We start from the raw sequence: 25,422 nt of genomic DNA, 5'->3' as shown, positions 1-25,422 counted from the left end.
TGCATGTCAGATACTGAGCAAGGTCACAACCCCACCAATGATACCAATCACCACCTCCACAGGGGACAGTGCCTACCCTCTCAGCCCCCACATGATGACGCCAATTCGGAACCCCACCACGCCACCCGAGGTAAGATATAACACAGCCCACATTACAACCCGGGGCATAGTGGAGCGCACATTCGGAGTGCTAAAGTCACGCTTTCGCTCCCTTGACCGTTCTGGCGGGCAGCTGTTATACGCTCCCCCAGTAGTGTGCAGGATCATAGTGGCAGCATGTGTCCTGCACAACGTTGCAACACGCCGGGGCCTGGCCGTGGACATGGTGGTGGCCCCACATCCCCAACCACATGCACAGCCGCTGCGCATGGGAGGGGAAAGGGCACGGGGGAGGCAGCCCGTACACAGCTAGTGGCTAATTACTTCACATAGAAATCACACCCCTGTGGAGTGCACACTGCCCTGGCACATTCCATCTGACAATCAATGATGACTCAACCTGACACTGATCCTGAATGTCTGGAGAATCAACCGTGAAAACCATATCAGCCTGAGATTGTTCACCTGGAAGTGTTACAATGTGTGCATCCCTACCCACACAGACACCACCAATGCAGTTTTGTGAAGAAACACATTCAAGCAGCTAAAATGAATACCCACTTGCAAAATGCAACAAGAGGACAGTGCCATGTCAGCCAACCCATCCCCAGCACCGCCACACGACACACCGTGCCAGGTCATTCTATTTGCAGGTAAACAAAGTAATCCCCACAACATGACACAAGTGTCACAATGTACAGTGTCCCTAATTGAAACTTGCAACACCTGAAATGCTCACAGTAATGCAGGACCAACAACAAACTTGAGCAGGTACTACCATTAACATGACATCACAAATGTAATAAATTAGTAGTCTAACCACCTGGAAATGCCTGCACTCCCACCACTTCCAACTGTACAGTGTTGGCGCCATGTAGAGTTGTAGGTGCACTGCTGCCAACATGGACCCCATCTCCAAACTAGAGGGCCTTGTGTAGACATGAGGAAGGGACCTGCAAATTGGGAGGTAGACACAGATGATGAGTTACACATCAATGCAACATGCAGTGTACAACACAACAGCAATATGCACTAGGAATGTATACACAGTATTGACTAGACTACCCACACATGTAGTGGGAGTCCAATGTCACCATGTACGTCAATGTCACTTGGGCACACCCTTTGCAAGCCCATGGAAACGGGAAGCAGGAGGGGTGTGTGTGACTCAAACCCAAGCATCTGAACCAAATACATGACAAGCCTGCATGTGCCCAGCCACAATGCAGCGTATGCCCACAGGAACCACGGAAGGCAACAAATTGTCCCAAAAAAATTGGGAAAAATAAAAATAAAAAAAAATAAAAAATGGCCATTGATGGGCCCGGGGGGGTTGCGGAGGCCACCCAGGAGGTCCGAGGACAGGGTGCACACCAAAACCCACCTGTGTGGATCCTGGGAAAAAAAACACCTCCATGGGCTCATGGCCCACACGGCTACCCTATTGTGGGTGCAAGCAGTGTCGGAAGCGGCCTCAGGAGAGACGTGACGATTGAGAGGTGCAGCTTGACACTGTACGTGCCGGCGGTACGTGAACTGCAAGCGCCGGCAGGTCCTTTCCTCTAGCACGGGACCCGATTGCTAGAGGCGAGTGGAGCTAGCAACGCTAGCGGTGCCCGCGCAGGGAGAGGCGTTATTTGGAGCAAACCAGGCAACGGAGCCCCCCCCTGGTGTGACACGGAGGTGCCTGGGGAAGGTGAAACAGCAGCACAAGGAAAGCGGTGCTTCCCCCCAGTATTTATCATACCTCGGGTGTGTGTGTCGGTGCTGGGATCGCCTCTGTGTGCACCAGAGCAGCCGGAGAGGGTAGGACGGCAGTTCCAAGGCGGCTCCTCGACTGCGGACAAGTAAGTGGAGGGCCCAAGGGGGCCGTGTGCTTCGGCTGTGCCCCGGGGTTTCCCCAAGGTTGGCCTGGACGATCTCCAGTGTCTGACTTGTCCAGGGTACCTGCTGAATTTTTGTGTTTGTGTGGCTTGGGGTACTTTGGCTGTGCTCTGACTGTGGACCCGACGGAGTTGGCTAAGTGTTCTGTAGGAGTCCTCGAACCCTACCGAGTTTAGTAAGGCGGCAGCAGTGTAAAGATGCAGCGGGGGAAGAGAGCTCCGCACTCTTTATACAACTTGAGGAACAACAAGCCGCCTGCTGCGAAAGAGCAAAAGGTGTCCAACAGAAAGGGGATTAAACGTAAGAAAAACACCAAACACGCTCTGCCTGTAGTACATGGTGACATTACCAAGTTCTTTCCGGCGAACCCTCCTCCCGAGACTAACTCCACCATAATCGACGAAGGGCCAGAAGGGTCAGTACAAACACCCAAGGATTGCCAATCCATCATTTCTTCCAACTATGAGGACATCGATAATAATTCCCTTCTGGACCTGTGCCTGTCAATAAAGAGAGGAATGCAGCAGGATACCTCACAACCCACTGTTAGTGGTTTACCGATTCAGAAAGAAATCAGCATGAATGATGTAGTTGAGGAGCATATGGCGGCAGGACTCCGCGATCGTCTCTCTGCATCTCCTAATCTGGTAATGGTTTCGATGGAGGATGAGCCGGATCAGGAGACAAACGAGGGCACGGGATCAGTAGCTAGCTCCACTCAATTGGCAGAATTACAAACATCTGTCGGAGCTCTACAATTTGCTCTAAAAATATTGCTCCAGATGACAGGGCGCATCCTGGCAAACTCCAATGCCATGGCACTAGCACTGGATATGAAGAATACACTACAAGAGGAGACGGAAGAAAACCTATCAGAGGCACTCCGAATGGCCAAAGAGATGGAAGAAAAGGCAGTCGAGAGGGAGGAGAGCGGGGACCAAGTAGCACGGGAGACTTACATCTCGACTCAAGAGGCTCCCAACGAGGAAGTAGACCTTGAGTTGAATCTTAGGCCGTGGAGCCCCTGCTCACGGAAGCAAAGGAGACGTGCGAAAAAGGCTCTTAAAAACAATCCTCCAAAAACGGGCCCCCCACCGTCCTCTATAGGAAGTGGCCCTGCTATAGAAACCCGCTCAAAAAAAGCCCGGAAAAGGATGATGAGAGCAGCAGCGCGTGCGGCAGGAAAACAAGGCCCTCTTACCGGATGGCTGATGCCTAAAGAAAAGGTAAGCGAGGTGGACCTGGATTCCAATAAGGGGGAGGTCTCGGAATCAGAGGGGGAATTAAGCCTGCTTATCCCGGCAGAGCCTGTATGCGAGGGACACCCACTGAGTGACATTTCGCTGCCGCTATTACCAGAGAGAACGAGGGACGCACAGGAAAATCATTCTAATCGCATCTGTCTCATAAAAAACCTATATACTAGGGACAACCATTCCTGGCTGGCACGCTCAGAGCTATTGACCAGGCTCTATCACATCCCGCAACTCCGAGTGCTAAAATCAGATGACTTCCTGTTCCTTGAGCCTCTATCGGGGCCAAACCCGAATGTGTCTGCGTTACACTGTGTATTTCTGAATACAGCGCAATTACTAAGAAACCATAAAGAAGAGCTGAGAGCAGTGGATATCGCCATTGATGTGGATTTGCAAGAAGTTGATCTTTCAACAATCCCCGAGGCCCCAGAGAATACACCGGACTTGGAAACTGTAAACAAGTCAGTTTTAGGGGAGAATCCCCTATTGTATGAAGTACAACAGGCAATCAAATCTCTACTGGAGTCCCTTCCCCAGTTGATACAGAAGCATTGAAGCTTATCACTATTATCCTGGAATTGCAGAGGCTCCTCCCATCTTCTGAGAGAGGAGGGTTCGGCTGATCTTCTATCTCAGCAGAATTGTTTCTGTCTACAAGAGACTTGGGCGTTGGATCCTCTTTTTATGGACGGCTATGTTGTACACCAATCTCCGGCACGACGTGGTCCCAAAGGACGCCCATTCGGCGGCCTTCTAACGGGGATCGATAATTCCCTGATGTCGCGGAAAATTCAATGTGGAGCAGAGGACCTACTACTGGCAGTAGAAGTTGCTTACCCCCAAGACCAGGGAAATACTAAGTTTCTTCTTATTAACCTATATAACCCCCCCGGAGCAATTGTTAGAGACTCTCTTCAAGAGGCTTTACAGAATTTATTATCTTCCTGGTCATTGGGATCTAGTAATACTGCAGCTGTGGTCGTCGGAGATTTTAACTGTCACATGACCGATGAAACCGCTATTTCCTCCACTCCGGGCCTCAGTACCAGTTGTACGATGACACATAAAAAGAGAGAGCAGGAAGGGCTGGGGTGGCTGCAACTGTTTGAATCATGGGACTTGGCAATGATCAACGGCCGAACTCTGGGTGACAGGCCGGGGAAACACACCTGGTCCAATGGATCGTCTCAGAGCACATTGGACTATATTTTTATGTGCCCATTGATGCGATCTAGAGTGGAGGACCTGTGGGTCAAGTCTAACAGCTGGAGTGATCATGCGGCAGTTATATGCTCACTCCTGACCACATTACCTGACACCCCGAAGTTGAACATTGGTAATATTTCAACTAATTGCCCAGGAACTAGAATAGTCTGGTCGGAGAAGAACGTCAGAGCTGCCGCAGAAACTCTTAAATGGGATACAGTAGAGGGCGGTAATGATTTTATGGCTATGAATGCCAATGAAATAGAAGAGTGGATAACGGGATTCTCAGGTCACCATGCAGCTATCAAAAAGGGATACTTCATAAAAGATGGAGCGGTCCCCCCTCGATATAACAGACAAATCCGGGATGCCAAGAGAGGACTGAGAAAAGGGATACGCAGCCTAAAACACCAGAATTTCACAGGAGCTTTATACCTTGAGAAATTAAGAACGATTAAAAGTCGTTACAGAGCAGAGGTGAAGAGTATCAGGAGAGCTGAGAAGATCAATTGCTACCAGCGACTTGTTAGAACTATCTGCTCTAAAAACTCGCGCAGCATTTGGGGACTCTTAAATGAGAATAGAACTAAGGGCAATAGTATTATTGGCAATCCTATCAATGAGAAAATCTGGGAACTATTCCTCCTAAATCGTAATATGGAAGAGGATGGATCCACTAGCTGCACCATGGGGAAGCCCCCTATTTTACAACCTTTTGACATTTCCCCGGGGGCTATTCTCAACAAAATTGCTACCCTTAAGTCGTCTAGAGCCCCGGGCCCAAATGGGCTAGCAAATGTGGTGATAAAGAGCAACCCGCCCTTCTGGGCAGAGTTACTCTCCATACTTTTCAATAAGGTCTTTGCATCGGGGGATATTCCTCGAACTTGGCAAACTGCTATTTTGATCCCGGTATTTAAAAAAGGCAATCGCACAGATCCAAATAATTACAGACTTCTATCCATGCTGGACGTCACTGGGAAACTCTTCGCCTCACTTCTGCTAAGTGAAATGCAAAAATGGGTGAATGATAAGCAAATCCTCAGTCCATTCCAGTGCGGTTTCAGGCGGGGCTTCTCAACAATGCATAATCTCCTGGTAATGGACGTACTGCGCACGAGGGCACTTAGTAGGGATCAGCCGCCTCTCTATGCACTATTCATTGACTTTAAGGCCGCATTTGACTCGATCCCAAGAGCAAGGCTTTGGAACAAGCTTGAAGCTCTGGGGTGCCCCCGGGTTTGCTGTATTACCTCAGACTTTTGCACTGTAATACCTCCGTGCGCCTTCGTCTAAATCAGGAGGGCCAATCGACTAAAAACATACTACAAAATAGAGGAGTAAAACAGGGCTGCGTCACAGCGCCTCTCATCTATAATCTGTACGTACATGACATCCCGGCGACTTTAGCGGAGGTTAACAACTGTCCTCCAAAAATAGGGGATATGTTATGTGCGGTCTTGGCGTATGCAGACGACCTAGTGGTCCTTGACAACACCATCGGTGGCCTCAGGCGTTCTGCCCTTGCCCTCTGGGAATATGCAAAGACCAATGGCCTGACCATCAACCTAGAAAAAACTAATGTCCTGCGTTTTACCAGGAAAAGGGTGACCCGTTTGAATTTAACAGTACTCGAACACATAATTATGTACGTTCCGTCCTACCGCTACCTAGGTGTGGAAATAGAGCCCCTAGGTGATTATGAACTATGTAAACAGGGCCGTACCACCAGGGCCCTCCAAGTGATTTCACTTATTGCATCTTTCACTAGCAAACAAGGGGGTTTCACTTTGTGGGGAACACGTCACCTTTACATGCAAGTCTTTGCACCAATGGTCATCTATGGTCTAGAATCTCTGCTGACGATGAACCTGGCATGGCTCCAAGTGCTAGAGGGAAAGTTTTGGCGACGTATGTTGGGGCTTCCCCCGGGGGTGCCGATGGCCCTGATAAGATTAGAATTGGGCCTGCCATCACTGAAGGCCATGGTTTTGAAAAGAAGAACTGGGTTCTACCTAAAAATGAAAAGTGGATCGGACAATCCCCTCATGGCTGTTTTACAGCAGGAATTTAGCAAAAAATGTACTTCTGCATCTCTGCATAAAGTCATGGGAACATTTCTTAATGATATTGGCTGGATCCACAAAGGGTCTACGGTGACCAAGGAAATGTTAAATGCCCTAGGGAAAAAGGTGGACCTATGGGATTGGCTGGAGAATTTCGCCCATCTGGACACTCTTAAATCTTATCGTTTTGTGAACCATAGAATATTCAAGTTCATGAAGCCGCAGGACTACCTTTTTCTCTGTCCCACCAGAAGACTCCGCCGATTCATTATCCTATTCCGCCTAGGTCAACTACCTACCCTGTCGATCACAGGAGCTAGGGAAAACATTCCGTCTGCAGAGCGAACCTGTCGCATGTGTAAATCTCCCTTGTACCTTGAAACGGCTAGACACGTTCTAACTCAATGTATTGCACTTAAGATGATCATTTTTAAGTTTTTGGCTGAATTCGTGCACGATCCCTGTACTATACCTAAACTCCCTTTTTGGTTGTATTGTACAAACACATCCAATATGCATCTATTCATAGCCCTTTATAACGTATGGCAACAGATAGAACCTGAATTGGGAATTCTAGCTTACCCCACTACCAATTAGTATAAAGTGGCGTAGGCTCATTGGCTAATTTAGTGAATGTAGTTGAAAAATATCAGTAAAGACGGAAGTCAGTTAGTTTCTTCGAATGCAGATTGTGTATTTTGTTTTAGAGGTTATTTTAGTGACTAATGCTTGATGATCATATGAGTTTTTAATCTTAGGTATGATTGTTTTATATGTATAACTTTTTGATTTTGACACATGTGTAAAGTTTGAATTTATTTTCTTACTACATCACATTAAAGAATTATTATTAGTATCACTGCTGTCGCTATTATCACCCTGTGAAGCTGCATCCGGAGGTGGTTGCACTATGGGAGGCAGCCCACGCAAGGCCCTAGTCTGCTCCTCCATGGCTGCAAGCATGCGGGTGTGGTAGGTCTTGTTCTGGAGGATGAGTGTGCGGAGGTCCCCATGCAACAACTCACGGGATGCCCGGACCTCCGCCCTCGTTGCCTGCATCTCAGCTGAGAGCGTACGGGTGAGACGCTCCAGCTGCTGTTCTGTCCTTTGGTATGTTGAAGCCTCAAGCTCAACAAGAGTCGTCCTGAGGTGAAGGAGCTCCTGCCTCAGGGCTTCCCTGTGGCCCTGGGACTCTATGGAGATGGCCTCCTGCAGAGTCGCCAGTGCCGCCCGCCTGTCCCTGTTGGACGCCAACATGTCCTCCCTGTGTGACTGGCAGATGGAGTCGGTTGCCTTGCTGTAGTCGCTCCATCAGCCTTTCAGGGGGGACAATGGAAGTGGCCACCCTATCCATGGCCTGAGCCATCATCTCGGATGATGCTGCCTGTTGGGTTGCCATACCGTAAATGGATTGCTCCCATGCGGTATTGCCAGGTGGCGTACGGCCACCACGTCGGCGGGCACCACACCTGTCTGGGGCAAGGCGAACTGCGCCTTGCTGTGCCGGCACTGCCTGAGGCTGCAGGACTGCATTCCCCCTCTGATCTGCTGGCCCAGGAACAGGATCAGATGTCGCGGAGTGTGACCCTGCATCCGTAACCACCAAAGGCGTAGCTGCCAACACTGACATCCCCATTGAGGGTTCTGACCCTGGTGCAGGTGGGTGGGACAGAACAGAATCCCTCCCTGGAACACTCACCTGCGACGGCACGTAGGTCTCATCATCCGAATCTACACCTGAGTACAGCTCGGGGGAGGTGCAGCCAGAGACACCCCTTGAGAGCACGACCTGCAGCACTTGTGGGTTCTCACCCACCACCACACCACGTCCCTCACTGCTGGTTGGTCGGCCCTCGGACCCCTCATGGGTCTGCACCATCTCCACAACCCCAGCAGTATCAGGTGCGTCTTCCCCTGCAAAGACATAAAAACAAAGAAATGGAAACAGGCATTAGCACCATGGCACACAATGAGGGCTGAGAAGCAAGAGAACCAGTACTTGATTGACACATGTCCCACATGACTAAAACCCTCCCATGCATGCACCCTCACTGCATATGAAGGGCTGGCAAATGGCACACACTGATGACACCAAGATGGAAGATGAACACATTTTCTGCATGCTGCCTGGCAGTGGCATCACACATTGGCCTGTGATTGCCAGGTGAAACACACATGCCATCACACAGATGGCATGTACCATTGCTATTGAGTGAAGATGGAGAGGAGGGCAGCACCTATTCATTCAGTCCAGTTCCCGCATGTAATAGCTTTTCTAATTCAAACAGGTCAGATTTTTCACCTGGAGCTGCCAGTCCAAAATGGTCCAATTGCACAGGGACATGTGTGAACAAATGATATCCAGGTAACAAAGTCACTCCACTTTACCATAGCCATGTCAGACATGTGACTAGAGGACTGAGAAATGCCTAGTAAAAGTGGTGGAATGCAAACAATCTGCCTGAATGAACAGAGAAAAATAAGCAACAATGTTGTGGCAAGGTGACACTTCAAGGGCAACTGGCGTGCTGTTGGGCTAGATGTCTACTGTTGGCAGAAGGGATACTGCTATGGCCAAATGCAGCTGCGCAGGATGTATTGCATGAAGCACATGGCTGACCCATACGACTCAGGCGCACACATTCTCACCTGGCACACAAACAGAAGCCCTCACACACACACCATGCACATGGATGACACACACATGCATGTGCACTCACCGGACAATGCCTCGTAATCAGGCAGATCTCCCACGCCTTGGATCTGTTCCTCCGTGACGTAGGTCCCAGCGACTGACTCATGTGGAGTGAGTTCCATGTCCACTACTGGAGACCCACCTCCAGTCACTAGAGTTGCGGCATGACTTGAGGCCAGCTTATTCTTTGCCCTGCGCTTTAGGTCATTCCAGCGCTTATAGCAATCATTGGCTGTGCGCCTCACGATTCCAAGGGCACTTACGATGTCCGCAACGGTCTGCCAGTGTGCCTGGCGTTGTGCAGGTGTGGTCTTGGATCCTGCAACAATGACCATCTCGTTATCATGTCCGGACACATACTCGACAAGTGCATTCAGTTCGTCATCCGTGAAGCTGGGCTTCCTCGACGGGCCGGACTGAATAGCCGTGTCTGGGGCATCAGCCTGTGCCGGACGAGCACTCTTCCTCTTCCGCTTGGAAGGTGGTGGTGATCCTGAGTGTCCTGCGCCGCTCTGAACACTAGGGGCAGGAGCCCTGGTGGACTCTGTATCAGGAGTGTGGGATTGCACACTCAGCATGGGAGTTGGTGCAGGCATTGGCTCAAGTGTAATGGTGTCAGGGGGAATGTCAGCAGGATGGACTAGGACCGACACTGTCCTGGCTGGGTGTGTGAGAGCTGGGGTGGATGGAGCCGCAGCTGCCCCTGCAGCCTCTCCGCCCTGCCTACTTGGGGCAGCAGATGACCTTGCTGCCCCAGATCCACGTGGCATGATGACATCAACGTGCACCAGCGCACGTGTCATAGGCCTGCTGACCTGGAAGTCAGCCATGGAGTCAGCCAGATCTGGTGCCACAATGGGCTGGTCCAACAAGGGCTGAGCATGGATGGTGTCAGCCACATCAGCCTCAACGGGAGGGGGGGGGATTATGGGTGCCCTTGACTGGTCCTCCACACATGGGGGGACAGGCTCACCCTGCAAGTAACGACCACGTCCCCTACCGGATCCACCACGGCCACCACTTGTGGCTCTTCCACCTTTGCCACCCTTACGGAATCCTCGCCTCCCAGCCATGGCACTGATGTTAATGTGCGTATGGGAGTGGCTGTAAACTATTGTCCTGGGCAATTGGGGGTCAAAGGGGTTGGGTACCAGATGGTAATTGTACCCTAGTGCTCTAGCAAGGCTGAATGTAACCCCTGGGGAAAGATGACGGGTCACGCTACGCACAGGAGGCCCAAAAAAGGGAGATGACGTGCACGCAACCCCTCCTAGACCACGTGTGCAGAAAGAAAAACCTGCACTACGCTGTGGCACCCAGTAACACAAGAATGAACGTATGCGTGTCACACGCAGCCTAGAATGACCTCTGAAGGGGTAGGCTACACACGGGGCAAGCACAGATGTTAGATACGTGCGTGACTCACCGTCTGCCAGGTAAAAGAGCGTGAAAAAGGAGCACGTTTGGTTGGCAACACCCCCGCCAAAAGAAGATTTGTACGCTGTCTGAGGGGAAGGACAACAGTATAAGGGAACACTGTTTGAGGGAACAGGCCCAGGTAAACCAGTAAAAGAGAAAAAAGAAAAAAAGCTGTCAGAGGTAACAGGGAGTACGAACTTGAAACGCCGTGAAGTAAATCGCGTGTGAAACGACAAGTACAGAATTCACCCACTCGCTCTCCACGAAAAGCACGTACAAGGAAATGGTGTTCTACACGTACCTTTTATGCAGGCCCACACGTCCAGCGTCACTTACGCGGCGTGTACGCGCTAGGGCCATTTCCACCAATTACACACTTTGTCACTTCTGCATGTAGGGCCATTTCCACCAATTACACGCTTTGTCACTTCTGCGTGTAGGGCCATTTCCACCAATTACACGCTTTGTCACTTCTGCGTGTAGGGCCATTTCCACCAATTACACGCTTTGTCACTTCTGCGTGTAGGTCCATTTTCACCAATTACACGCTTTGTCACTGCCGCGTGTACGCGCTAGGCCCATTCCCACCAATTACACGCTTTGACACTCGGACGTGTCTTTCATTTTTTTCACACGCAACATTTTCCAACGTGTGCCCAATTCAACGTGCACGTGACTTCATAGACGCGCATACGCTGGCGACGCGTTTACGCGCTAAGGGCCTTTCCTCGAATTACACGCAGACGTGTTGGATTTTCACGTGCCAAATCACTCCGTATCAAGCTGGCCACGCGTTCACACACGGAAGACCACGCTCCTACCCAGAAGGCCAAATTACTGCCCCCCAGAGCCCTGAGCACGCTCCCACCTGCCATCTGCTGCTGCCTGACTGCCTGCTGTCCATGTGCCCTGCCATTTGCTGCCTGCACATCAGCCAGGGGTGCTGTTGCTGTGACCACCCCTGCTGGAACAGAAGACTCCCGACTGATTTTCCATCGCCCCACAGCCCAGCCCCAGGACCCAGTTGCCCACCCACTCCTGCCTCTGGGGTTGCCATGTCGGGCACTGCAACATCTGGCACCAGTGGCAACCCCCGGCCAAGGAGGCAGAGGGGCACCAGCTTCACTGCCACCGAAGTTGGTGTCCTGGTGGAGCATGTCCTGGGGCAGTATGATGCCCTCTTCGGAAGGTTGCGCGCCGACAAGGAAGGACGGACTCGGATCTGGATGGACATCGTGACTGCCATCAACGCGGAGGAGGTGGCAGTCCGCAACTACGAACGTGTCAGGAAGCGCTGGGAGGACTTCAGGTCCAGGACCCTCAACAAGGCCCGGCGCCTCCTGAAGGCAGCGGATGCTAAGGGGCGCCGGGGCCACTTGTCGGAAGATCAGATGAGGGTCCTGGAACGCATATCCCCAGCGCTCCACATCCAGGTCCTTGAGAAGCAGACCCGTCTGGAGTCGAGCGGTAAGTGTACATGCATACTGATTGTAAGCTGTGCGTGTGGTGGTGTGCCAGGAGTGTGCAGGTTGAACATGTATTTTTATGTGGCCAAGTAGGGGGGGTGTACCGGGCCGTGAGGGTGACACATGCGAGGGGTCTCATGTGTGACACATGGATGGTGCTTGTGTGTGTGGGCTTGCATGGCACAGGATGTGGAGGAATGATTGTCAGGTGTGACATGGATGTCGATCAAAACACTGCGACAGTTGGCGGAGGTGTACACATGCATGCAAGTTTGGTGTTGTGTGTGCATGTGTAGTGGACTCCCTATGTTGCATGTGATGTGTGGATGACCTTTGGCTGCTCATGCTGTTGTATGTGAATGGATGGTGCTGGCTGTTGCATTATGGCTGTGGTATGGCTCATGTGTGCAAGTTGAAATGACATGTGTGTTGGGGATTGTGATGCCATGTCTGAGGTTTACCAATGCCACTCATGTATAACTGTCATGTGTGTATGAGTCCATTTTACAGTGCCCTGATGCCTGTGTTTTCTTTCTCCCTGTCTGCAGCGTCAACTGATGAAGAGGGCGGAGAAGGTGCTGTGGAGCACAGCGGCAGGGGTCGCACCACCAGCCGGAGACGCAAGGCCCGGATCCCCTCCCAGGTTGTGATCTCGTCAGGGAGTGAGGAGTCCGGTGCCGCGTCCCAGGCCGCAGCTGCAGAGGGGAGGTCCAAGAGGCGGAGGTTGGAGTTGGACTCCTCGGCAGCAGAAGGGGCAGCTGGGACCCCACAGGGCCCAACGGGGGAAGACGGCACGGAGTCATCCAGGTTGGTGGGGGGTTTGGTGGAGGAGGAGGCCGTGCAAGCGACAGTGGCGGGGTCTGGAGGTGGGGATTCCACTGGTGCTAGTGGTGCAGTGCAGGATCGCAGGATCAGGGACAGGAGGCAGCACAGGCCGCCGCGGAGGTGCCTGTGTGCAATCCTGTCCCTGCTCCTGTCACTGCATCATCTTGCACCAGCGGGGATGCCTACCTCCAGACCCGTTCTCAGGGAGAGGATTGGCTTACGACACCTGGCCTTCCACTCCCTGCGGATGTGGCTATCCTGCACCAGGTTGTGCCTGTCCAGGGTGGGGTGGCGTTGCGTCAACGGGCCATGCGAGGTGACCTGCAGTCTTTTCATGATGAGTCTGCACGTCTTCTCGCATGGCTCGTTGACCGCGTTGACCCACTGGGACAGCTCACCAGGGCTGGATTCCTCCGTTTCCTGGACCTTGTTCCGACCCCCTTCTCCACAGAACCCCCTATGCCCCAGTCGTCCTCCATGCCATCTTCCCACCCATGTGTAACCTGGGTGCCCTGTGGAGCTGCCTCCGACCGTGCGGCCAGGCTGGTGGACAAAAGATCCCTGCCACAGTCGGGAGTCGGACGTCCAGCAGGGGTGGCCACGTCAACGACTGCACCCCAGCTGGAGGAGGATGTGCAGGCACCATCGGACAGGGCACATGGACAGCAGCAGGAGGCTGTAGGTGGGAGCCACGATAGCTCGGGGCCTTCAACATCGGAGGGGCAGGCATCGGCCGGAGGGCAGGAGGACCCTGTACGGGAAGTGTCTTCCGTGTGCCAGCGGTTGGGCCACGCCATAGATGCGGAGCGGCGGCAGGCAGAAGAGGCGCGGCTCACGATGGTCAGGGCGGAGAACTCCATGCGGAGGGCCCTGAGGCGGGCCGAGTGCCTCGAGGCAATCCGCAGGGAGTTGGAGGTGAACATGTTGGCGTCCCTGCGGACCCTCGGGGCCATGGAACAGGACCGCCTCCGGGACATAGACGAGGAGTTCGATGATGCCCTGGCCCGGAACACCACTAAGTGAGCCGCTGGACTGGCCCGCCGCCATTGTATATAGTTATTTAGTGATAGGTTTCCTTTGCAGTTTATTTTTCTTTGGAGTCGACGGACACTGCTCCACCTTTTGTATATAGTTCCATTTTAGATAGGTTTTTTGGTAGGTTTCATTTCTTCTCTTGGGATGATGTACCCTGAATACTTTGTACATAGTTGGACTTTGGATTTGGATATTTTTTTAACTATGAATATTTTTTGCCATGGAGCAATGGTTTTCTATTTCTTTTTTACCTTCATTTACTTTTCATGGACTAGAACTTTGGAAGATATTTTTTCGTATTGTCATTTATTGATTTTATTTTGAAAAGAGACAGCCTGCTTAATTTTTTGATTATTTTACTTGTGTATTTTGGTTGATTTTGATAGCAATTGCTGTTGTTTTTAATACATTATTTTGATTTTTTCATTCTTCAATGTGTGGTTTCATCTCATTGTTTTCATGCATGTCATGATATGGGTTTTCAGGTTCCCTTGCAACCATTGTGTGTGTGTGAGACACATGTGTTGATTTACATTGTTTCCATTGGAGTAGTATCTTGGGCCCATGTAATACTTGGTTGTGTCTTTGGGCTGTGGTGGCTGGCCATGAGGCACATGCTTGAGGATTGTCAGGGCCTGTGGGCAGGGGGACATGAGTGGGGGCCTGGTGGAGGCTGCCCCTGGTGGCTGGGGGGTGGGGGTGGTGGGAGACATGAGTGGGGGCCTGGTGGAGGGTGCCCCTGGTGGCTGGGGGGTGGGGGTGATAGGGGACATGGGTGGGGGCCTGGTGGAGGGTGCCCCTGCACTGCTGGGGGGTGGGGGTGGTGGGAGACATGGGTGGGGGCCTGGTGGAGGGTGCCCCTGGTGGCTGGGGGGAGGGGGTGATAGGGGACATGAGTGGGGGTCTGGTGGAGGCTGCCCCTGGTGGCTGGGGGGTGGGGGTGGTGGGAGACATGAGTGGGGGCCTGGTGGAGGCTGCCCCTGGTGGCTGGGGGGTGGGGTGGTGGTAGACATGAGTGGGGGCCTGGTGGAGGCTGCCCCTGCACTGCTGGGGGGTGGGGGTGATAGGGGACATGGGTGGGGGCATGGTGGAGGGTGCCCCTGCACTGCTGGGGGGTGGGGGTGGTGGGAGACATGGGTGGGGGCCTGGTGGAGGGTGCCCCTGGTGGCTGGGGGGAGGGGGTGGTGGTAGACATGAGTGGGGGCCTGGTGGAGGCTGCCCCTGGTGGCGGGGGGGTGGGGGTGATAGGGGACATGAGTGGGGGCCTGGTGGAGGCTGCCCCTGGTGGCGGGGGTGGGGGTGATAGGGGACATGAGTGGGGGCCTGGTGGAGGCTGCCCCTGGTGGCGGGGGGGTGGGGGTGATAGGGGACATGAGTGGGGGCCTGGTGGAGGCTGCCCCTGGTGGCTGGGGGGTGGGGGTGGTGGGAGACATGAGTGGGGGCCTGGTGGAGGCTGCCCCTGCACTGCTGGGGGGTGGGGGTGGTGGTAGACATGAGTGGGGGCCTGGTGGAGGGTGCCCCTGGTGGCTGGGGGGTGGGGGTGGTGGGAGACATGGGTGGGGGCCTGGTGGAAGGTGCCCCTGGTGGCTGGGGGGAGGGGGTGGTGGGAGACATGGGTGGGGGCCTGGTGGAGGCTGCCCCTGGTGGCGGGGGGTGGGGGTGATAGGGGACATGAGTGGTGGCCTGGTGGAGGCTCCCCCTGGTGGCTGGGGGGTGGGGGTGGTGGGAGACATGAGTGGGGGCCTGGTGGAGGCTGCCCCTGCACTGCTGGGGGGTGGGGGTGGGGGTAGACATGAGTGGGGGCCTGGTGGAGGGTGCCCCTGGTGGCTGGGGGGTGGGAGACATGAGTGGGGGCCTGGTGGAGGCTGCCCCTGCACTGCTGGGGGGTGGGGGTGGTGGGAGACATGGGTGGGGGCCTGGTGGAGGCTGCCCCTGCACTGCTGGGGGGTGGGGGTGGTGGGAGACATGGGTGGGGGCCTGGTGGAGGCTGCCCCTGCACTGCTGGGGGGTGGGGGTGGTGGGAGACATGGGTGGGGGCCTGGTGGAGGGTGCCCCTGGTGGCTGGGGGGTGGGATACATGGGTGGGGGCCTGGTGGAGGGTGCCCCTGGTGGCTGGGGGGTGGTGGGATACATGGGTGGGGGCCTGGTGGAGGGTGCCCCTGGTGGCTGGGGGGTGGGGGTGGTGGGATACATGGGTGGGGGCCTGGTGGAGGGTGCCCCTGGTGGCTGGGGGGAGGGGGTGGTGGGAGACATGGGTGGGGGCCTGGTGGAGGCTGCCCCTGGTGGCTGGGGGGTGGGGGTGGTGGGAGACATGGGTGGGGGCCTGGTGGAGGGTGCCCCTGGTGGCTGGGGGTGGGGGTGGTGGTAGACATGAGTGGGGGGCTGGTGGAGGCTGCCCCTGCACTGCTGGGGGGTGGGGGTGGTGGGAGACATGGGTGGGGGCCTGGTGGAGGGTGCCCCTGGTGGCTGGGGGGAGGGGGTGGTGGGAGACATGGGTGGGGGCCTGGTGGAGTGTGCCCCTGGTGGCTGGGGGGTGGGGGTGGTGGGATACATGGGTGGGGGCCTGGTGGAGGGTGCCCCTGGTGGCTGGGGGGTGGGGGTGGTGGTAGACATGAGTGGGGGCCTGGTGGAGGCTGCCCCTGCACTGCTGGGGGGTGGGGGTGGTGGTAGACATGAGTGGGGGCCTGGTGGAGGCTGCCCCTGCACTGCTGGGGGGTGGGGTGGTGGGAGACATGAGTGGGGACCTGGTTGAGGCTGCCCCTGCACTTCTGGGTGGAGGGGGTGGTGGGAGACATGGGTGGGGGCCTGGTGGAGGGTGCCCCTGGTGGCTGGGGGGTGGGGGTGATAGGGGACATGAGTGGGGGCCTGGTGGAGGCTGCCCCTGGTGGCGGGGGGGTGGGGGTGATAGGGGACATGAGTGGGGGCCTGGTGGAGGCTGCCCCTGGTGGCTGGGGGTGGTGGGAGACATGAGTGGGGGCCTGATGGAGGGTGCCCCTGCACTGCTGGGGGGTGGGGGTGGTGGGAGACATGAGTGGGGGCCTGGTGGAGGCTGCCCCTGCACTGCTGGGGGGTGGGGGTGGTGGGAGACATGGGTGGGGGCCTGGTGGAGGGTGCCCCTGGTGGCTGGGGGGAGGGGGTGGTGGGAGACATGGGTGGCGGCCTGGTGGAGGCTGCCCCTGGTGGCGGGGTGGTGGGGGTGATAGGGGACATGAGTGGGGGCCTGGTGGAGGCTGCCCCTGGTGGCTGGGGGGTGGGGGTGGTGGGAGACATGAGTGGGGGCCTGGTGGAGGGTGCCCCTGCACTGCTGGGGGGTGGGGGTGGTGGGAGACATGAGTGGGGGCCTGGTGGAGGCTGCCCCTGCACTGCTGGGGGGTGGGGGTGGTGGGAGACATGGGTGGGGGCCTGGTGGAGGGTGCCCCTGCACTGCTGGGGGGTGGGGGTGGTGGTAGACATGAGTGGGGGCCTGGTGTAGGCTGCCCCTGGTGGCTGGGGGGTGGGGGTGGTGGGAGACATGAGTGGGGGCCTGGTGGAGGCTGCCCCTGGTGGCTGGGGGTGGTGGGAGACATGGGTGGGGGCCTGGTGGAGGGTGCCCCTGGTGGCTGGGGGGGTGGTGGGATACATGGGTGGGGGCCTGGTGGAGGGTGCCCCTGGTGGCTGGGGGGAGGGGGTGGTGGGAGACATGGGTGGGGGCATGGTGGAGGCTGCCCCTGGTGGCTGGGGGTGGGGGTGGTGGGAGACATGGGGTGGGGGCCTGGTGGAGGCTGCCCCTGCACTGCTGGGGGGTGGGGGGTGGTGGGAGACATGGGTGGGGGCCTGGTGGAGGGTGCCACTGGTGGCTGGGGGAGGGGGTGGTGGGAGACATGGGTGGGGGCCTGGTGGAGGGTGCCCCTGGTGGCTGGGGGGTGGGGGTGGTGGGAGACATGGGTGGGGGCCTGGTGGAGGCTGCCCCTGGTGGCTGGGGGGTGGGGTGGTGGGAGACATGGGTGGGGGCCTGGTGGAGGCTGCCCCTGCACTGCTGGGGGGTGGGGGTGGTGGGAGACATGGGTGGGGGCCTGGTGGAGGGTGCCCCTGGTGGCTGGGGGGAGGGGGTGGTGGGAGACATGGGTGGGGGCCTGGTGGAGGGTGCCCCTGGTGGCTGGGGGGTGGGGGTGATAGGGGACATGAGTGGGGGCCTGGTGGAGGCTGCCCCTGGTGGCTGGGGGTGGGGGTGGTGGGAGACATGAGTGGGGGCCTGGTGGAGGCTGCCCCTGCACTGCTGGGGGTGGGGGTGGTGGTAGACATGAGTTGGGGCCTGGTGGAGGCTGCCCCTGCACTGCTGGGGGTGGGGGTGGTGGTAGACATGAGTGGGGGCCTGGTGGAGGCTTCCCCTGCACTGGTGGGGGGGGGGTGGAGACATGAGTGGGGGCCTGGTGGGAGGGTGCCCCTGGTGCTGGGGGCTGGGGTGGGGGGTGGTGGGAGACATGAGTGGGGGCCTGGTGGAGGGTGCCCCTGGTGGCTGGGGGGTGGGGGTGGTGGGAGACATGGGTGGGGGCCTGGGTGGAGGCTGCCCCTGCACTGCTGGGGGGTGGGGTGGTGGGGAGACATGGGTGGGGGCCTGGTGGAGGGTGCCCTGGTGGCTGGGGGGAGGGGGTGGGGAGACATGGGTGGGGGCCTGGTGGAGGGTGCCCCTGGTGGCTGGGGGGTGGGGGTGATAGGGGACATGAGTGGGGGCCTGGTGGAGGCTGCCCCTGGTGGCTGGGGGGTGGGGGTGGTGGGAGACATGAGTGGGGGCCTGGTGGAGGCTGCCCCTGCACTGCTGGGGGTGGGGGTGGTGGTAGACATGAGTGGGGCCTGGTGGAGGCTGCCCCTGCACTGCTGGGGGGTGGGGTGGTGGTAGACATGAGTGGGGGCCTGGTGGAGGCTGCCCCTGCACTGCTGGGGGTGGGGGTGGTGGTAGACATGAGTGGGGCCTGGTGGAGGCTGCCCCTGCACTGCTTGGGGGGTGGGGGTGGTGGTAGACATGAGTGGGGGCCTGGTGGAGGCTTCCCCTGCACTGGTGGGGGGGGGTGGGAGACATGAGTGGGGGCCTGGTGGAGGGTGCCCCTGGTGGCTGGGGGGTGGGGGTGGTGGGAGACATGAGTGGGGGCCTGGTGGAGGCTGCCCCTGCACTGCTGGGGGTGGGGGTGGTGGTAGACATGAGTGGGGCCTGGTGGAGGCTGCCCCTGCACTGCTGGGGGGTGGGGGTGGTGGTAGACATGAGTGGGGGCTGGTGGAGGCTTCCCTGCACTGGTGGGGGGGGTGGGAGACATGAGTGGGGGCCTGGTGGAGGGTGCCCTGGTGGCTGGGGGGTGGGGGTGGTGGGAGACATGAGTGGGGGCCTGGTGGAGGGTGCCCCTGGTGCTGGGGGGTGGGGGTGGTGGGGAGACATGGGTGGGGGCCTGGTGGAGGCTGCCCCTGCACTGCTGGGGGGTGGGGGTGGTGGGAGACATGGGTGGGGGCCTGGTGGAGGGTGCCCCTGGTGGCTGGGGGGAGGGGGGTGGTGGGAGACATGGGTGGGGGCCTGGTGGAGGGTGCCCCTGGTGGCTGGGGGGTGGGGGTGATAGGGGACATGAGTGGGGCCTGGTGGAGGCTGCCCCTGGTGGCTGGGGGGTGGGGGTGGTGGGAGACATGAGTGGGGGCCTGGTGGAGGCTGCCCCTGCACTGCTGGGGGTGGGGGTGGTGGTAGACATGAGTGGGGCCTGGTGGAGGCTGCCCCTGCACTGCTGGGGGTGGGGGTGGTGGTAGACATGAGTGGGGGCCTGGTGGAGGCTTCCCCTGCACTGGTGGGGGGGGGGTGGGAGACATGAGTGGGGGCCTGGTGGAGGGTGCCCCTGGTGGCTGGAGGGTGGGGGTGGTGGGAGACATGAGTGGGGGCCTGGTGGAGGGTGCCCCTGGTGGCTGGGGGGTGGGGGTGGTGGGAGACATGAGTGGGGGCCTGGTGGAGGCTGCCCCTGCACTGCTGGGGGTGGGGGTGGTGGTAGACATGAGTGGGGGCCTGGTGGAGGGTGCCCCTGGTGGCTGGGGGCTGGTGGTAGACATGAGTGGGGGCCTGGTGGAGGCTGCCCCTACACTGCTGGGGGATGGGGGTGGTGGGAGACATAGGTGGGGGCCTGGTGGAGGCTACCCCTGCACTGCTGGGGGGTGGGGGTGGTGGGAGACATGGGTGGGGGCCTGGTGGAGGGCGCCCCTGGTGGCTGGGGGGTGGGGGTGGTGGGATACATGGGTGGGGGCCTGGTGGAGGGTGCCCCTGGTGGCTGGGGGTGGTGGGAGATATGAGTGGGGGCCTGGTGGAGGCTGCCCCTGCACTGCTGGGGGGTGGGGGTGGTGGGAGACATGGGTGGGGGCCTGGTGGAGGGTGCCCCTGGTGGCTGGGGGGAGGGGGTGGTGGGAGACATGGGTGGGGGCCTGGTGGAGGCTGCCCCTGGTGGCGGCGGGTGGGGGTGATAGGGGACATGAGTGGGGCCTGGTGGAGGCTGCCCCTGGTGGCTGGGGGGTGGGAGACATGAGTGGGGGCCTGGTGGAGGCTGCCCCTGCACTGCTGGGGGGTGGGGGTGGTGGTAGACATGAGTGGGGGCCTGGTGGAGGGTGCCCCTGCACTGCTGGGGGGTGGGGGTGGTGGTAGACATGAGTGGGGGCCTGGTGGAGGGTGCCCCTGGTGGCTGGGGGGTGGTGGTAGACATGAGTGGGGGCCTGGTGGAGGCTGCCCCTGGTGGCTGGGGTGTGGGGGTGGTGGGAGACATGAGTGGGGGCCTGGTGGAGGCTGCCCCTGCACTGCTGGGGGGTGGGGGTGATAGGGGACATGGGTGGGGGCCTGGTGGAGGCTGCCCCTGCACTGCTGGGGGGTGGGGGTGATAGGGGACATGGGTGGGGGCCTGGTGGAGGCTGCCCCTGCACTGCTGGTGTGTGGGGGTGGTGGGAGACATGGGTGGGGGCCTGGTGGAGGCTGCCCCTGCACTGCTGGGGGGTGGGGGTGGTGGGAGACATGGGTGGGGGGCTGGTGGATGGTGCCCCTGGTGGCTGGGGGGTGGGATACATGGGTGGGGGCCTGGTGGAGGGTGCCCCTGGTGGCTGGGGGGTGGGGGTGGTGGGATACATGGGTGGGGGCCTGGTGGAGGGTGCCCCTGGTGGCTGGGGGGTGGGGGTGGTGGGATACATGGGTGGGGGCCTGGTGGAGGGTGCCCCTGGTGGCTGGGGGTGGTGGGAGACATGGGTGGGGGCCTGGTGGAGGGTGCCCCTGGTGGCTGGGGGGTGGGGGTAGACATGAGTGGGGGCCTGGTGGAGGCTGCCCCTGCACTGCTGGGGGGTGGGGGTGGTGGGAGACATGGGTGGGGGCCTGGTGGAGGGTGCCCCTGGTGGCTGGGGGGAGGGGGTGGTGGGAGACATGGGTGGCGGCCTGGTGGAGGGTGCCCCTGGTGGCTGGGGGTGGTGGGATACATGGGTGGGGGCCTGGTGGAGGGTGCCCCTGGTGGCTGGGGGGTGGGGGTGGTGGTAGACATGAGTGGGGGCCTGGTGGAGGCTGCCCCTGCACTGCTGGGGGGTGGGGGTGGTGGTAGACATGAGTGGGGGCCTGGTGGAGGCTGCCCCTGCACTGCTGGGGGGTGGGGGTGGTGGGAGACATGAGTGGGGGCCTGGTGGAGGGTGCCCCTGCACTGCTGGGGGGTGGGGGTGGTGGGAGACATGAGTGGGGGCCTGGTGGAGGCTGCCCCTGCACTGCTGGGGGGTGGGGTGGTGGGAGACATGGGTGGGGGCCTGATGGAGGGTGCCCCTGCACTGCTGGGGGGTGGGGGTGGTGGTAGACATGAGTGGGGGCCTGGTGTAGGCTGCCCCTGGTGGCTGGGGGGTGGTGGGAGACATGAGTGGGGGCCTGGTGGAGGCTGCCCCTGCACTGCTGGGGGGTGGGGGTGGTGGGAGACATGGGTGGGGGCCTGGTGGAGGGTGCCCCTGGTGGCTGGGGGGAGGGGGTGGTGGGAGACATGGGTGGGGGCCTGGTGGAGGCTGCCCCTGGTGGCGGGGGGGTGGGGGTGAAAGGGGACATGAGTGGGGGCCTGGTGGAGGCTGCCCCTGGTGGCTGGGGGTGGTGGGAGACATGAGTGGGGGCCTGGTGGAGGGTGCCCCTGCACTGCTGGGGGGTGGGGGTGGTGGGAGACATGAGTGGGGGCCTGGTGGAGGCTGCCCCTGCACTGCTGGGGGGTGGGGGTGGTGGGAGACATGGGTGGGGGCCTGGTGGAGGGTGCCCCTGCACTGCTGGGGGGTGGGGGTGGTGGTAGACATGAGTGGGGGCCTGGTGTAGGCTGCCCCTGGTGGCTGGGGGGTGGGGGTGGTGGGAGACATGAGTGGGGGCCTGGTGGAGGCTGCCCCTGGTGGCTGGGGGTGGTGGGAGACATGGGTGGGGGCCTGGTGGAGGGTACCCCTGGTGGCTGGATACATAGGTGGGGGCCTGGTGGAGGGTGCCCCTGATGGCTGGCGGGAGGGGGTGGTGGGAGACATGGGTGGGGGCCTGGTGGAGGCTGCCCCTGGTGGCTGGGGGTGGTGGGAGACATGGGTGGGGGCCTGGTGGAGGCTGCCCCTGCACTGCTGGGGGGTGGGGGTGGTGGGAGACATGGGTGGGGGCCTGGTGGAGGGTGCCCCTGGTGGCTGGGGGGAGGGGGTGGTGGGAGACATGGGTGGGGGCCTGGTGGAGGGTGCCCCTGGTGGCTGGGGGGTGGGGGTGGTGGGAGACATGGGTGGGGGCCTGGTGGAGGCTGCCCCTGGTGGCTGGGGGGTGGGGGTGGTGGGAGACATGGGTGGGGGCCTGGTGGAGGCTGCCCCGGCACTGCTGGGGGGTGGGGGTGGTGGGAGACATGGGTGGGGGCCTGGTGGAGGGTGCCCCTGGTGGCTGGGGGGAGGGGGTGGTGGGAGACATGGGTGGGGGCCTGGTGGAGGGTGCCCCTGGTGGCTGGGGGGTGGGGGTGATAGGGGACATGAGTGGGGGCCTGGTGGAGGCTGCCCCTGGTGGCTGGGGGGTGGTGGGAGACATGAGTGGGGGCCTGGTGGAGGCTGCCCCTGCACTGCTGGGGGGTGGGGGTGGTGGTAGACATGAGTGGGGGCCTGGTGGAGGCTGCCCCTGCACTGCTGGGCGGTGGGGGTGGTGGGAGACATGAGTGGGGGCCTGGTGGAGGGTGCCCCTGGTGGCTGGGGGTGGTGGTAGACATGAGTGGGGGCCTGGTGGAGGTTGCCCCTGCACTGCTGGGGGATGGGGGTGGTGGGAGACATGAGTGGGGGCCTGGTGGAGGGTGCCCCTGGATGCTGGGGGGTGGGGGTGGTGGGAGACATGAGTGGGGGCCTGGTGGAGGGTGCCCCTGCACTGCTGGGGGTGGGGGTGGTGGGAGACATGAGTGGGGGCCTGGTGGAGGCTGCCCCTGCACTGCTGGGGGGTGGGGGTGCAGGGGGACATGAGCAGGTGTGCAGGGTAGTCCCCTGTTTTGTGGGCTGCCTGCAGGGGCCGTGGAGGGTGTACAGGGAACACCTGTGAGGACCCACCCAGCCTAATTGCGTGTGTAACTTCCCACGCACCCCTGTAATACACGTACCTGGCCAAATCGCATGTGAGAATTCCCGCGCACCCCTGTAATACACGTACCCAGCCGAATCGCGTGTAAAACTTCCCGTGTACCCCTGTAATACACGTACCCAGCCAAATCGCGTATGATAATTCCCGCGTACCCCTGTGATACACGTGCCCTGGCTAATCGCGTGTAAAACTTCACGCGTACCTCTGTAATACACGTACCCTGGCCAATTGCGTGTTAAACTTCCCGCGTACCCCTGTAATACACGTACCCTGGCTAATCGCGTGTATAACTTCACGCGTACCCCTGTAATACACGTACCCTGGCCAATCGCGTTAAACTTCCCGCGTACCCCTGTAATACACGTACCCTGGCTAATCGCGTGTATAACTTCACGCGTACCCCTGATATGCACGTTACCCGCTTTGCGTTCCTTGTTTGGCAGCCCTGTAAACTGGTCCAGGGTTAGCGCAGCCCTTTGCGATGATTTTGCGATTTTGATGGCTTTTCCTTGCGCGAGGGCGTTCTTGGGGCGTTACTGGCGCTGCTGCAGGGTCGCTGCGATACTCTGCGCCACGGCTGGTTTGGGAGCCTAAAATCCATGAATACGCTGTGCGCGGAAATCGGTTTTAGCGCACGTGCCTGGCGCAGACAATCGCACGCGGACACTCTGCGCCAGCCGCTTGCGACACTTTTCTGCGAAATTCTATGAATTACCCTGTTAGTCTGTTCTTAAATGCCTCAACTCAGCCTTTCATCCTTCTGAGGTCGATAAATGAGTACCAACACAGGTTGGGTGATATTGGGTGTATATTTTTTCTATATAAAGCGCTTAAGTGTAAGTACTATATAATAACACATCATTATCATTTGGTCATGGACGTCTGCTTGCATTCACAGTAATTTGGTAATATGGGCCTATACCCACTGATCTTAACGATACATATGGCGATCCATTCTTGTATGAAATGCACATCACATTATAGTGATATTGTAACCATAGTTTTCGTAGTGTACAATGCTATGTGATGCCACTTACTGTTTTGTCAACGGGTCGTTGACCATCACTTCCCGATATCATTCGGGTGGGGTCAAATGACCACTTCCTGTGATGTCATCAGGGGGGTAAAGGGTCGTGTGATGTCACTTCCACTACCCCTGGCATTTTGGTGAAATGACGTCCCTGTTCTAAGCTGCCTGCTTTTGAGTGGAGGACATTTTCTCTACACAAAAGCAGAAAGATAAGATGAATATAATGATGAAGCAGTATTGGACTCAAAAATGAGGAATAACCGAAGGGGCCTCCTGACTGAGAAGCATTCCTTTTCCATTACCACATGCAGTATCTGTATTCGAGTTTGGCAATCATTCTAAATAAAAAACCGCCAAACCCGTAATGATGCCCCTAGTCTCCTCCCATTCAGGAATGCTCTTTGGTGCTCCACACATAAGTACCTCGTCCTCGTCCAGACCTTCTACAAATGCTGACAATGACGGCAAGGCTCACACCTGCTTCATTCCCGACCAGCGCTCGCAATGCTCCCTGGTGGCTCAACAGGCATGAAGACACTCACCTGCAGCCCATGGAGAGCCAGCATCTCCGTACACTGGCTGTACTCAAACCTCGGGCCCCAGCAGGCCGAACCCGTGCTCAGCGTCAGGATCAGCTGCCCATTGTACAAGGCTGAAAGAAGGAAGCACAGGGAGTGTTACACACTGGCATTGCGGGGAGGGCTGCCCAGCTACAAAAAGAAAGCATCTCTTTCAGAAAGAACTGTTTCCGGTTGCGGCGCCATGGGATATACAGGCCAACACTAGCGCGACACCACTGCGCAAGTCAGGAACTAGGAAGCTCTTCCGGGTTCCTGTCTCCGTGGCGGCGCGTGGGAGCTCGAGGACTGGAGT

The 25,422-nt window shown here is 58.7% G+C and overlaps 1 protein-coding gene across 1 annotated transcript in view; it reads right to left on the bottom strand.

The window, feature by feature from the left end:
* LOC138521872 (transmembrane protein 268-like) overlaps positions 1-25,422 on the bottom strand; it is a 235,660-nt gene that overhangs the window by 128,308 nt on the left and 81,930 nt on the right. The window contains exon 3 of the mRNA XM_069635024.1: positions 25,092-25,201. Coding sequence (XP_069491125.1) covers positions 25,092-25,201 — 110 coding nt within the window. The remainder of the gene's footprint in view (positions 1-25,091; positions 25,202-25,422) is intronic.

This window comes from Ambystoma mexicanum, chromosome 13, assembly GCF_040938575.1.
Source record: "Ambystoma mexicanum isolate Mex_15411 chromosome 13, UKY_AmexF1_1, whole genome shotgun sequence".
NCBI classification, from domain to species: domain Eukaryota; kingdom Metazoa; phylum Chordata; class Amphibia; order Caudata; family Ambystomatidae; genus Ambystoma; species Ambystoma mexicanum.
This window is presented reverse-complemented; position numbering and strand designations above follow the sequence as displayed.